This window comes from Epinephelus moara, chromosome 10, assembly GCF_006386435.1.
Source record: "Epinephelus moara isolate mb chromosome 10, YSFRI_EMoa_1.0, whole genome shotgun sequence".
NCBI classification, from domain to species: domain Eukaryota; kingdom Metazoa; phylum Chordata; class Actinopteri; order Perciformes; family Serranidae; genus Epinephelus; species Epinephelus moara.
This window is the reverse complement of record NC_065515.1, coordinates 17128331-17143784: the sequence shown is the minus strand read 5'-3', so window position 1 is coordinate 17143784 and position 15454 is coordinate 17128331. Positions and strand designations below refer to the sequence as shown.

Below are 15454 nucleotides of genomic sequence, written 5' to 3'. Positions count from 1 at the left end.
ATAGTATGTCGTCAAAAATCTTGAAAAAAATGTCACAGTATAGTATGTCGTCAAAAATCTTGAAAAAAATGTCACAGTATAGTATGTCGTCAAAAATCTTGAAAAAAATGTCACAATATAGTATGTCGTCAAAAGTCATGAAAAAATGTCATAGTATAGTATGTCGTCAAAAATCTTGAAAAAAATGTTATAGTATAGTATGTCGTCAGAAATCATGAAAAACATCATAGGATAGTATGTCGTCTAATTTCTTGAAAAAAATGCTCTAGTACAGTGTGTCTCCGAAATCATGAAAAAAGTCATAGTATAGTATGTTGTAATAAATCACGAAAAAACATCACAGTATAATATGTCGTCAAAAGTCATGAAAAAACATTATTGGATAGTATGTCACAATAAATCACGAAAAAAACATCACAGTATAATATGTCGTCAAAAATCATGAAAACACGTCATAGTATAGTATGTTGTCGAAAATCTTGAAAAAAAGTCATAGTATAGTATGTCGTCCAAAATCATGAAAACACGACATAGTATAGTATGTCGTCTAATTTCTTGAAAAAAATGCTCTAGTACAGTGTGTCTCCGAAATCATGAAAAAAGTCATAGTATAGTATGTCATCAAAAATCATGAAAAAACATCATAGTATAGTATGTCGTCAAAAACTCTTGAAAAATGTGTCATAGTATAGTATGTCGTCAAAAGTCATAAAAAAAGTCATAGTATACTACGTTGAAATAAATCATGAAAAAACATCATAGGATAGTATGTCGTAATAAATCATGAAAAAACATCATAGCATAGTATATCCTCAAAAATCATGAAAAAACGTCATAGGATAGTATGTCGTCAAAAATCTTGAAAAAAATGTCATAGTATAGTATGTCGTCAAGTCATGGAAAAATGTCATAGTATAGTATGTCGTCAGAAATCATGAAAAAACGTATACGTAGGATAGTATGTCGTCAAAAATCTTGAAAAAAATGTCAGAATAGTATGTCGTCAAGTCATAAAAAAAGTCATAGTATACTACGTTGAAATAAATCATGAAAAAACATCATAGGATAGTATGTCGTCAAAAGTTATGAAAAAATGTCATAGTTTAGTATGTCGCAATAAATCATGAAAAAAACATATCATATTATAGTATATCCTCAAAAATCATGAAAAAACGTCATAGAATGTGGTCAAAAATGATGACAAAACATCATAGTATATTATGTCATCAAAATCATGAAAAAATGTCATCATTAAGTATGTCAGCAGAAATCATAAAAAAACATCATAGTATTATATGTCGTCAAAAATCATGAAAAAAAGTCATGGTATAGTATGTCGTTAAAAATCATGAAAAAAAAGTAATAGTATAGTATGTCGTTAAAACCATGAAAAAAAGTCATAGTATAGTATTTCGTCAAAATCATGACAAAACATCATAGTATATATTATGTCTTGAGAAATCACCAGAAAACGCCACAGTATATCATTAGAAGTCATGAAAAATCATCATACTATAGCATGTCATCAAAAATCCTAAAAAATTGCATAGTATAGTATGTCGTCCAAAATCTTGAAAAAAATGTCATCGTATAGTATGTCGTCAAAATCATGAAAAATGTCAGTATAGTTTATAAAAAAAAGCCATACTATAATATGTCAATAAAGTCATTATATGTCACAAAAAATGTCATCAGAAAAAATCAAAGCATAGTATATAAAAAAAGTCTTTGTATATTATGTCGAAAAAAAGTCATAGTATATAGAATGTCATTAAAAGTTATAGTATAGTATGTCATAAAAAGCATCATCAGAAAAGTCATAGTAAAGTTTGTTGAAGAAGGTCATAGTATAGTATGTCAATGTCGAAAAAGTCATTCTATAATATGTCAAAAAAGTCATGGTGTGTCATAAAAACTGTCAACGGAAAAATGAAAGTGTAGTATGTCAAAAAATACACTAAGGATAGTAGCCAAAAAAAGTCTTAGTATAGAATGTCAAAAAAAAAGTTACATTCTAGTATGTTATAAAAAACGACATCAGAAGTCAAAAAAAGGACATAGTATAGTATAGTATATATTTCATAAAGGTCATAGTATAGTATATCAAATAAAGTCATAGTTTAGTATGTCATAAATATGTCATCAGAAAAGTCATAGTATTGTATGTCAAAAAAATTGTCAAATAGTATGTAAAAAAAAGTCATATTTTACTATGCAAAAAAGTTATTGTAAAGTATGTCAAAAAAATGTCATCAGAAAATACATAGTATAGTTTGTCAACAAAGGTCACTGTGCAGTATGTCAAAAAAGTCATAGTATAGTATGTCTTGAAAACATTATAAAAAGTCATAGTATAGTGTATCAAACAGGTCATAGTATGTCAGAAAAAGTCAGTATAGAATGTCAATGTCAGTCATTGTATACTGTTGTGAAAAGGCATAGAATAGTATGTTTTCAAAAACGTCATCAGGAAAGTCATAGTGTACAATGTCATGAAAGAGTCATAGTATAGTGTGTAGTACAGTATGTCAAAAATAAAACCTCATACTATAGTGTGTCAAAAAAGTCATAGTACAGTGTGTCATAACATCATAAAAAGTCATAGTATGGTATGTCATAAAAAATGTCATTAGAAAAGTCAAAGTATTGTTTGTCAAACAAGTCATAGTAAAGTATGTCATAAATAAAGTCATCAGAAAAGTTGTAGTGTAGTATGTCTAAAAAGTCACAGTATAGTGTCATTAAAAAATATAAAAAGTCATAGTATTTCATATAGTGTGTTTTTAAAAACAGTCATAACAGGGTTAGTAATAAAAATTCATTAAAAGTCATGGTATATTTTAACACAAAAAGTCAAACGAATCTTAAGATATTTTGTCATGAAAAAGATATAGTATTGTATACCATAAATCAATCATAGTATGTCATAAAAAAAAAAACGTGTTGTATGTCAATCAAAAGTCATCAGAGATATTACTGTATGACATGTCAAAAAAATAATAGTATAGCTTTACATTAAAAACTACAAAAAGTCACAGTATCGTATATCATGAAAACTCATAGTATATTGTGCTATAAAAAAACAACTTAAGAAGTCATAGTGTAGTGTGTTATAAATATTAAGGACATGTGGAGCACAATTTTTAAAGTTTTATTACAAATTAATTCAAGCTTCTGCACATATCAAGGATTTATAACAAGTTCTCTTGCATTTAATGTTATACAACATTTTGTTTTTTTATAAGGCATTGTAAAAAAAAAAAAAGGGCTCTGCAACAGTACAAGTGACCTAACCAAAATGGCTACCCCACCAGCACAACTCAATTCAAGGTCATTGCAAGTGCTGAGGTTCACAGGTCAGCTCACATAAAAGTAGAATAATAATCAGTGCTCAAAGTCTGTGAGGTGAAGACAGGAAATGTGACATGTATCAGTATCCGTGAACATTAGACATTAGATATATTTGGTTTTTAGAGTGTATGCAGCAATATTGCATATAGAGTATGAGCACTTCTTTTCCGAGGATTACAGTGACATCGTAATGGCTGAGAGAGAGACACTGAAGTCGTCAAACCAAGCTGTACTACTTTTCATCAAACAGCTCGTTTCGAGCTTAAACACAAAGTGCCTTCATTTATCCACCACCTACTGTATAATAGTTACACTAGTGTCAATGCATTCACTGCACTCATATGCAGTAAAAAACAATCTCACTGTAACTGACTTTCACACATACAGACTATACATATTTATATACAGGTACATTACACATGCTAAATGTGAACTCTTCCCATGGCGTCATTAAATACAGAATCTTTCCCCCTCTGATACGTGTCTACAAAGCTTGTCTCTACTGCTCTCTGTCCCACATTCCTGTGCAAGTCACTCCACAACTTACACTAATGGTATAGCTGCAAACCTATTTGAAGAATCCTCAGTGTGCTTTTAGTGAAAGTGGCACAGCAGAGGACTCTTTAGTCATATCCAACATGGTTATATTTGCTACAGGGGAAAAGATTTTCACAGTTAAAGCAGGCTCTGGCAAGTGTCAACAGCCCAGAGCAGGACATGGGCCATCTAGCACTGACCATCAACAAACAGTGCAGAGCCAGATCCAACCTTGAGTGTACAGACCAAGCTGCATGCATTACCAAACTATAAGCACATATGACACACATACACAAAACACACACTTCAGCACACCTTTTATAATCGCTGGTCTTAGATTTTAAACTCCATAACATTCACAAGTGTATGCTGAAGTTGGACTGATGCATTCGTTTGGCAACTTGACTATAAACCTGCATTAAGGGATCATTTTCATATCAGGAATTAACTCCACACTCTGCGGCTCTGCACAGTTGTGACGAATTGTTTTGGCTCTGCAACCTGATCATTTACGAAATGCTTTAGTCTCAAGGCTCCCTTTAACCCCCGATATAAAACTGTGAGCAGCCATTTACATTTAATTTCATTTAGTATTTACAGCTGACAAGCCTAGACAAGCCAAGCATCCACTACTGCAGATAACTGTTTGCTTACAGGTTTGGCATAAGAAATTATATGCTTCATTTTTAGCTAGTTGTTCTCTTTCTGCCCCCTGGTGGTCAAAAATCACTTAATGCAACTTTAATTGTTACTGCGTGCTCTAAATGCTGTTTTTGAGTCTTGCAAATCAACATTTTTGCAAAGTACGCAATATGCACTGTTATAACTGGAAACCGTTTTTTTTTTTTTTACAACTAAGAGCTCAGCTTTAAAGGTATTCAAAAATAGGTGCAAAATATCTGAGATTGGCCACTTTAAGTCTGAAAACAAATGGCAGTGACCTTCCATAAAGCATCGGTCCAACCTCCATATACACTTTTTACACTTCTACAACAGCTGTCCTTCATTCTGGCAGTCAGAACCCTTTTTCATTTACGCCACATGCAACAGTTGTAACGCCTGCTGAGTTAAATGCTTTGCTACAGTGTGACAGCACAGATGCAACTTGAGGACAATCAGCAGAGGTTGGTTGGTTTTGGTATTGCAATATCCTTCCTGCAATCGCTTCACCTCATTGATGAAAGGTTAGTGCAAAATTCAACAGCGCTGGCTCCGGCAAAGATTGCATTAGTCCACTGACCAGACAGTTAATAGTGTTTCTGTATGTGTTGAATGGGGAAGGCTGGTGATACCACAACAGTGATACTGCTAAATGATCGGATGGTCTTAGTGTGGGTTAGGGCATTTGTTGGGGTGGTGGTGAGAGATGTGTTTACTTCCCATGGCCACCATTGACACTAGTAGAGCTGGTGTTGACTATGTCCTCATACTGTGGAGGTGGCTCTGTTTCTATTTGGACGTCTGTATGGCCTACAGCCTCCTCGTAAGATGGTGGCGGGTCTCCAGCGCTTCCTCTCCCTGATGTGAGCTCTGAGCCTGGATAAGCTGGGCTGCTGTGGACGCTGAGTTCTGATTGGTCACCGTGGTGGTAATCCCTCCCCCAATGGTCCATAGAGACCACTGACAGGACGTGGTCGTGATGCGAGTGTCCCATGCTGGGGCTGCGCTGCGAGCGTTTGCGGGAGTGGCAGCGCCACACAGTGATGGCAACAGCGGCGATGATGAACACAACCAGCAGCAATGGCACGATCAAGTAGAGAGAATGGACTCCTCCGACCACCGTCTCCAGCCCTCCGGATGGACTGCTCTCCCGCACGTATTCCTCCCAGAACCGTCTCTGCAGCCAATCAGAAGGCGGACAAACATGTAACAATACAAGATCAGAAATATTTTCTCCAAGATAGGACTCGGCTACATTCATGCAGGCTACAATGGTGGAACAACACTGTTTCCAAAACACAGGGTCACAGTACACACTGCCCACTGTGTGAATACTTTCTATCTGGATTACTGCAACACAAAGGCAGCGGACAACAACACCCCAACAAAAAGCCACCACATGATTGTGCACGTCCATCTTTGCTCTCTCGCCTCTCACAATAGCTTTACAAACACTCCTCCCACTCCAGCACAGACTCGGCTGTTCTTCCTGCTGATAATCATCACTTCCTGAAAAAATACCAGCATTCCACAAGCTACCACTCTTGGCATAGGATTTCAGTACTGGACACATGAACCCTACAAATAGCACTTTAAACAAATTTTTTTCACAAAGGCCAGCTGGTATGAGTTACTCAGACGTTATAATATTGATCTGTGGCTTTTAGCTCCAAGTGGGAGTCCTGTGTTTGGAGAGTTCCAGCCAGCCAGCTGATTGTCAAGATATGAATTAATTGCAAGAATTAAGCAGCAGAAAGATAACTGAGTCTTTGTACTACCCTGTGGATAATTGTGTGTTTTTGATTATGGCGTTGCTGCGGCTTATTTTTGTTAATTGACCCCATGAAGTGTGGTAAATTTTTGTCAGACCAGTCCCAGGCTGGCTGTGAATTCTCTGAACACATGACTTCTGCTGGAGCTAATATCCATGTAAAGACATTACAAATGGTGTGTGACTCCAATAACCTAATACTAAAAAACAACTATCTCCTCTGTGGTTTCTCTGGGTGCCCACATGTTGCCGTAAGCAATGTGTGGCAGGTGTTTGAATGTGTTCCACTTTTCTGTCCCTGCGTGTATTTAGCCTTTAAGACAGGACAGATTTTAGGTCGGATGTGATGCGTCTCTCATGCCCTCACCGTCTTCTCGTCGTTCTCGAAAGCCTCACGGGCCTCCTCATACGTGCAGATCTCCTCGCGGCACTCTCTCTGGATGTTACCCTGTTTCATCTCCTCCAGCAAGAAGTTGGCCCTGCGCAGCCGGTGCAGCACCGAGTGGGCCGCGTCCGCCGGCAGGAACACTGAGAGACGGGCAAAGAGAAAAACAAGGGCAGAGAAGGGGAAAGGGTGTAAGATTGAGAGATGTGTACGGAAAAAAAATGCATAAATCAAGATCACAAGTGGAGACAAGAACATAAGAGACAAAAAGAGGAAAGCAGGGGTGAGTCAGTAAACAGAGCAGCATGGGAGAGGAAGCGAAATGGGGAAATTTCAAGCAAAGAGAGAGTATTGAAAGAGAGAGGAGTGAAGCAGAAGGAGGGAAATATGCCAAAAAAAGGGAAAAAGTAAGAGAGGTGGGGAGTGAAACAAAGGCAGTAGAGCAGACCCGAGCGCTGCCCAGTGCCCACATTTCTGCATAAAAACAAAAGCTCCTTTGATTTAGGCATCAATCCCCGGGCCACATAAGACAAACTAGAGGAATGAACTTAGAGAGACAGAGTGGCCCTCTGTTTCACACATCCTGGACAGGAACATAAACTCTCAAACACAAACGGAGCACAAGATGCCACAACATGCCCAGGGAATGTCTGATGTGCAGACGAATTAACGAGTAATGGCGTCCGTGTGACTCATAAATCCAGGGATGTGAGCCGCGCAAGAGTTGAAAAGCAGAGAGAAATAATGCAGGAAAACAGGATATTCCCCAAGGAAAGAATGGGAATTGTTTGCTAAAACACAACAGAAAAAACCTGACGAGTGAGATTCCAGCATCTATATCTTTATTTGTAGAAAACCAAACACACATTTATGTATGTGTTCTTTTATCTGTTGCTGTAAAACCAAATGCCCTCTGGGGTCGAAATAAAGTTGAAAGTTGAAGTTAAAGTTGATTCAAATGATTAACCAACATAATGGGAAAGAAAAACAAACAAACAAGGAATTGGAGTGCAGCTTCTGTTGAAGTTCGTGTGAACTTATCTGCCTGTGGGGTAAAGCACATAAGTATAGTGTAAATAAACTTACCACTCCCCATGATTCCTGCGAGTCTGTTTGGGCTGATTTATCTGCAGAAAAACCAAACACACTTTAATGTACTGCTTTGAACCTGCTGATACAAGTCAGATGATAATTACCCACTAAGACGCCCTCTCAAAAACTACACCTGTCACTTCTTTCTAAAACAGCAATTTAAATAATCCTACACTGCAATAACATCAAAATAACTCATGAGAGATGTAAAGGGGGCAATGTCACACATTTTCAAGAGCTGTGACCATGTTATACAGGGAGGGACATCTGATTTTAGCCAGTGTAACATTTCAAGTCTTTTAAAAAGTTGCCTGAAAATGAGATCATGAATTAACAACAGTAGCACATTTGTGTAAAACCATCCCACCCCATTGTTAAAATTCCCTGCATTCTTTGGGATGAATAATTCAATATTACAGCAAGAGGAATGGATGAGTATATAACAGCAAAGCGTTACAGGGCGTGTTGAGAGTATGATACATCCTTGACCAAAGTGACAGTGACCAATGGCGGCTGCTGACCAGTGTTGCACATGACTGTTTTACGGGAATCCTGCTCGTAGCAGCCCGAAATAGATCACCAGCGGCGGAAACATCACAAAGAAAGCACCCCCGCCCCGTTATACAGATCACAAAGGAGACAACACAACCTCTAAGAGCTAAAACAATGTTAGCTGAGCGTCACTGCGGCTGCTTATAGTCTATTCTGGTCCGTATTAGCAGCTTTGTTAGCTGGTTGTGAGGCTGGTTTGCGCCCCGTGTATTGACAAGCGGGGATGATTTGTAGGATCAGTGCGTCTTCCAGTAAGCAGCGGCGGATGCGATTTAACGAGCGACACATGATTCAAACGGCTGGATATCCCCATACAGAGGACGATATAAGGACCTCCGGTGATTATTATAGGCTTTTACGTCGTGGCGAAGCCTTCTGTAAGTGTGGAGACAAACTTTATCACTTCAGCTTACCTTTTTTCGTCCCACAAATGCGCATAAACGATCCCTCGTCTCCTCTGCTGCCCCAGAGTGTTGCTATGCGCGGTGCGCATGCGCACAGCTGTGTTTGCCTCCAGCGGCCCCATGAGCTGCCCCTTCCCCTGAGTTAAAGGGACAGACCACACATCAGCTCACACTGAACTGAGCACAACTATTACAACTCACAAAATAACTTTATATGGGATAAAACAACATTATAAAACACATCAACCGAGGATAACGAATTTCAGACTGTCCTAGTAGTTATAGGCTTTAACATAAGGTGTTAATGCAAGAAAAATAATTAAATCCAACCACAGGCGTAGATTTTTTTGGCAGGGATGCAGGGGACATGTCCCCCTTAATATTTAGAACACATGCATTTATCCCCCCCGCCCAATAAAAACATGAAAGTAACAGAGGACTTTTATTTTGACAAAATAAATGACATTTACTCCATAAACTGATGCAAAAAACGCACAAATTTATGCAGGAAATTAAGTGTTTGATGCCCCAAATTTTCTGCCAGAGGACCACCATACATCCCTCAATTTTTAAATGCAACCTATGCCCGATAGTTTGTGGCATTTTTACTAGACTTGATTATACTGTAATGTGTTCATGTTATTTTGTCCACTTTATAATCCAGTGTAATCTTGCAATCTGCTATAAAATAGAAAGAAAATTAAGCAACTATGCAAGGTTTTGGCAGGAGGTACCATAACATTCCCACTGTAAACAAATGAAACAGAAATGGTACAAATTGGTTAACAAAAGTTACCAGAATGCAGGAAATGAGTGTTTGGTGCTCAAAATGTCATGGGAGGGGGCAGACCCCCCACTATATATGTGTCCCCCTAAATGTTGAAAGAAAACCCCATGCCCTTGACTCTAACCTTGCTTCATCTTAAAGGTTTCACCTTTGCAAGTGTAGTGACCACACTGTTGGCATTTAAACTGCGTGCATAGCCAGATATTAAGGATATATACTGTGCAGGGTTTTCCTGAGAAAAAATAGAAGTAATAGCTCATCACTTATGACCCACTAAGGGTGCCAGTGTATTTTTCTGCAGAGACCATGGACTGTAAAAATAATGGACGTAACTACCATGACATCACCCTGGTTTGTGGACTCCTGTTTTGAGTTCAGTATTTTGGCTGTTTCCATCTTGGTTTTCTGAAGCCAGAAGTGATCATATTTGGGAGATAAGCTGGAGCTGTGGATAAGTGAGGGATGGGTCTGACTGAAAAGCTGAGTACACAAACAGCAGCGTGTCACTCAAAGCGACCTGCCTTTATTTATGCGTTACTTTAGTCCTTAATAAAATGTAAAAGGATGAGTTATAAAAAAAATTCACCCCCTTACAGCTGTCATGAAGGAGAAAATTAGCTTCAGAAACGAAAACCATTTTTGTACCAGGCAGTAAACATGTTTGCTGGAAAGCTGGGCATTTTAACATTGGGGTCTTTAGGGATTGACTGGCTTCTGTCGTCAGCCTCAAGTGGCCATTCAAAGAACTGCAGGTTTTGGCACTTCTGTGTTGGCCTCATTTTTGCCACTTAGCAGAGACTCTGACCAGGTGCCAGGCTGTAAGCAGCAGGTATCCAAGAGAAACAGTGCCAAAAAAACACAAACATTAGTGAGGTCACACATCAAGTGAGAGTGAATAAAGGGTCGGCTTTTACTTTCACCTTCACTGGCGAGCGTGTTTACAAATACTAATCAACAATCCTGTATAGGAGTGGTTCCCAACTTGTGGGTCGCGGCCTAAAAGTGAGTCGGAGGTCCACTCCAATTGCACTGCAAGTGATTCACAAACATGTCAAGTTGTAACACATCTAGTACAGTGAATTTCTAGCACAGAGCTTTTATTTTGAAGTGCTGTTTCCTGCTGTAGAGTGAGTGACTAACAGACAGCTGCTTAACAGAGACAGCAAACTAGCTCAACAACATGGTTAAATGCAAATATGAGGCTGAGTGCATATAAACTGTGTGGACCTTGAACTAAAGAGAAATCTGGACTCCGTAGTTGGACCAGTTGGGAACCACTGCCGTATAGTACACCTTTAGATATATCAACATATCTCATAAACTGGAAAAGAAAATACATGATGATGTAAAAAAAAAAAAAAAAGAAAAGAAAAACTTTTAATATGATCAGATGTCCCTTTTTCTTTTCCTGGATCTGACTGATGTGCATATTTCCAACAAATTTTATTTCTATTGTTTGTGTCTGACTTGATTAAATCAAATTCAGTCATGTTGATGTTTTTCCGTGAAAGTAAGTAACTGAATCTTCTTTTGTTGTCATTATGTTCTATTGTAGTTTTGAAAATGCACTGAATTGTAAAAGCAAGTTGATGTCCTCAGTGATATGAACACAAAATTTAGTCCAAAAGATACATATTGTAGATTAGATTAATTTGTAAAGGAAACTCAATTTTGACTTTACTGTGAATTGAAAAGAACAGCTCTGAAAAGTGCTTTGTGAATATAAGTATTAGCAGAGGTGTGGATTCGAGTCACATGACTTGGCCTCGAGTCACAAACTTGATGACTTTAGACTCGCCTTGACAAAATCAATAAAGGCTTGCAACGCAACAAGGACTTTAACACTATTGTCAAATGATTTCACCTGGACTTGAGCCTTTTGACTGAAAAAAACTCAATACAATCCCAAAGATTAAAAAGTGTTATTTAAAAAATGTGCCACAAATCCATGAATTTCTCTTCGATTCTTCGGTTCATTCCAAGCAAATCCAGATCTACTTTGTTTTAATTATTATGACAGCATCCAATCAAGTTGCAGGAGAGAACCATGAAGAACTCACTTTGAATTTCTGAGCACCAGGTGGAAAAAATGACATCAAAGATAATTCTATTCACATATAAAAAAATGTGTTGGTAAAAAAAAAAAGAAAAAAAAAAAGATTGTGCAGATAGTGCAGGTTGAAAATTACAGACGGAGATGAAACAAGTTCCAACTTTGTTCAACATTCAAAGTTGCACAAAGAATGGTAAGTCGTGGCTGATATTAACATTGTTGGTGAGCTAAAGCTTAGCTAGCATTACTACTCTGTTGTTAAAATGGCATTACATTTATCGAAAAAGACATTCCACCTCTGAGTATTATGCATTTGGTGCAGTAATGGTCATCAGTTATGGTGGAATTGATGATGACAAGTTCAGTTTCTGATCCTGGTCAGTTGGGATGACTATAAGTTTATGTAACCATTGACATTTTCATGGCCCTAAAAGACTAAAAAATAAATTCCACCCCATTAAACTGCAATTATTAATACTAAAAGATAAATGTATTTGTTGTATGTGCGCCACATTTCTGCTCACCTGCTCTAATTTTGTATTTTGCTCACATCAGCCAATCAGCTGTGATGCACTGCCTGCCAGTTATTGATGGCAGAGGGAGAGACAACAGTTATCAATTTGTTTCCATGCGGTTTAACTTCTGCTTAATGTTCTGTGTCAGTCGATTTAAAAATTTCAATTTGAGCAGTGACATTTTGTACCTCACACACGCGATCAAATATGCACAGCAACTTCACAGCAGTAATGTTATACTGTATTAACGCTGATGAGAGGACTATGTGTTTGTGTGTGTGTGTGTGTGTGTGTGTTTTTACTCAGCGAGTCCCTCCTGATTACAATCTGTAATCATCAGTAATGATGTTGAAAGACTTTGCCGCCAGGAACAGTTGACCTACACTCCGGTAACTCAAAGACACACACACACGCACGCACACAGAGTAAAATAAAACTTCTTGTCAACCTGCCTGTATAACGGAAGTAATACAATTCTATTTGGTTCGTGAAATTAAATTCACTAACACAATAAAACTTAATATTCATTAGATGAACACTTTTTTATTTAATCCAGTGTTTCAGCAACCACTCAGTAACCTTTTACTGCAACTGACAGTCGCCTCAATTAATTTAAGTTTTACGCAGATGCTGACGTTGCATTTCTGTTCAAGTACAACTATGAAGTTAATTTGCTGCAAAAACTCCTTGTTTGTGTGTGTGTGTGTGTGTGTGTGTGTGTGTGCATAGATATCATTGTGCATGTGTGTGAGTGTGTAAGTGTGTTAATCAATATGAATTAATTCCCAGATTCTTCCCTAAGGACAAAGGATTAGCTAAGTTCAATTAGGAAAAAAAATGAGCTGTGTAAGCTTCCCTCTGCTCGGTGTGTGTGTGTGTGTGTATGTGTGTGTGTGTGTGTGTGTGTGTGTGTGTGTGTGAGACACACAGGGTGTTAAACAAAGTGTAACCCGAAGAGACAGAGAGAAGAAGGGTGTCACAAGAGTAAAGCAGGGATGCAGTTAAAGGTGAGCCCACTAACAGAAAAGTTTGGTTAAATGAGGAAAAAATAAAACAAATGTTTTGTTCTGAATGTTTTGAGAAGCCACAACAGCGCACAAACCCGTCAGCGCAACTTCTGGCAACAGACTGGCAGCTGAAGGTCAACCTGGAGAGACAGCTCAAATTTCTTGACACCATAGCTGTGACCACGCTCAGCCCTGACATGGTTCTCGTGTCAGAATCATCGGGGCAGGTGGTCCTGCTGGAATTGACTGTGCCCTGTGAAGACCGGATGGGAGAGGCGTTTGAGAGGAAGAAGGCCTAGTATGAGGAGCTCTAATGCCGAAGCAATGGATGGAAGACCTGATGCTACCCCATAGAGGATTTGCCGGCTAGTTGCAGGGTCTGCAGGTCTGCAGGGCCCTCAAGTTGCTGGGCATCAGAGGAGTGCACAGCAGGAGAGCCATCAGGAACATCACTGATGCTGCTGAGAGGGCATCAGGATGTCTGTGGATCAAAAGGGGTGAACCATGGACCACACTAGCTGCCTAGACACAGCCTGGGGTCTGATCAACCCTGGCTGGGTCGCCTGGGCAAGGGTGTATGATGTTGAAACACCTGATGACCCCAGGTTGCATCACTGTTGACGTTTCTAGGTTGCACCATTAGGTGTGTGTAAAATCAGTTTTGTCTCGAGGTGGCTGCATTTCATTCCACAAACATTTTTACATTTCTCCCCCAGAAAAAAGCAGAAAAAAACACTAAAACAGCACAACATAAAGACAGTAAATTAGCATTACATTAGCACTTCACTGTTGGTTCTCCTTATGTCCCCCTGATTGTTGAGCATTTATATCCTTATGTGTTCACTTGTGCCTTTTTATGTTTTTACTTGCTGCACAACCCTCCAGGGGCGAAATAGAGTTGCAGTTGAAGTTGTTAAGACGCCGCAGTATCCACTGACAGACACTCACAGTGATATTTAACCTTGAAGTCAAAAATAAGTTTTAATAAAAACATGTCATGCAGGTTTTGAACAGGCTGCATGAGACTGTGGTTAGGGAGAGATTTGAATTTCATCCTGAACAATGTGACTGCAGGCTGGTAATATTCAAGAGGAAAAAACACAACCTTTGATACACATGTGAGTCAGCTTGTGATGTACGGAGCGAACAGCTAACAGCAAAAGAAGCAGACTGGACCAGTCATATCCTCCCCGTCATACCCAATAATCACCCTGTAGAAAAAGTCAAGTCAGTACTTGGACACAATTATTTAACAGACCCTAACTAAGGGAGTGCTTTTAAGTGAGCCAATCAGCACCTGTTTTTAATGAGGAAGCCGAGGAGCTTCAGTGTCAGCCAACCCACACATACTTGAAATACCATACAGCAGAATGGTCGAAAGTATTTTATCATGTAACACTGCAGCATGTTGCGGCAATATGAGTGCAAAGAGCAAAAACAAGCTCTCTAAGATTGTCAGCATTGCAGGGAAGGTGATTGGCAAGTCACAGAAACAACTCTGCAATATATCTGACAGTGCTGTACGCAGGAAGGACAAACATCCATTACACTCAGAGTTTGAGCTGCTCCTGTCTGAGTGTTGATTTAGGGTCTTAAGAACCAGTCAGAATATCTATCTATCTATCTATCTATCTATCTATCTATCTATCTATCTATCTATCTCACTTCTTGGTGTTTCATGAAAAGGTCCATGGTTGACCCTTAAATTGGATCAAGCACCCTACAACAATTGAATATTTTTGCATTAATTTCCTCAATCCATGTCATTGGAGGGCATTTTTTCAACCCAGAACCCACGTGACGTACCTCTGCTTTTCAAAATAAGAAAACACAGTCTTAACAGTAGATACAACATACATGTCGAAATATGATTGACAGGATTATATTCACAGGAAGTATAACATTTTGCTTAGTGATATGTAAAGTAACACCCTTCCCCCACCCAAAGATGGGTGTGGATGAGGGGCCCACTTTGACGTGTCGTCCCCCTGCCCATATGCCCACATCTTTTTAGCCCATATGAATGTGAATTCAGGGCATTGTTGTAAGAGAATTTAATGCTCTGACAAATTTCCCCGAACAATGAAATGATATAAACTAAAATTCTATTAAAAGGAGAAAAAAGGGCCCTCAAGATTAAAATATTTACTCAGAAAGCTATGTATTTCTCCAGTTTTTTCAAAATTATTATTATAATTATATTCTGGTCTAGTTGTGGAATCCTACAAAAAAGTTGACTTTAAAATATTTCCGCTGTTCACTTCCATAGCACCCCTGGTGTGTAAATGTGATTTGCTGTAAAGCTGTATCATTCAGAGACACCACCTGCACAGATTTAAA

General features: G+C 38.6%; 1 protein-coding gene across 1 annotated transcript; it reads right to left on the bottom strand.

The window, feature by feature from the left end:
* Positions 1-3135: 3135 nt before the first annotated feature.
* Positions 3136-8868, bottom strand: prrg1 (proline rich Gla (G-carboxyglutamic acid) 1). The gene is made up of 4 exons (XM_050055394.1): positions 8762-8868; positions 7791-7831; positions 6687-6847; positions 3136-5725 (listed from the first exon to the last, which is right to left on the bottom strand). Exons 2-4 carry the CDS (start codon positions 7798-7800, stop codon positions 5261-5263), a joined length of 636 nt encoding a protein of 211 aa, XP_049911351.1. The 5' UTR covers positions 7801-7831; positions 8762-8868; the 3' UTR covers positions 3136-5260.
* Positions 8869-15454: the final 6586 nt, after the last annotated feature.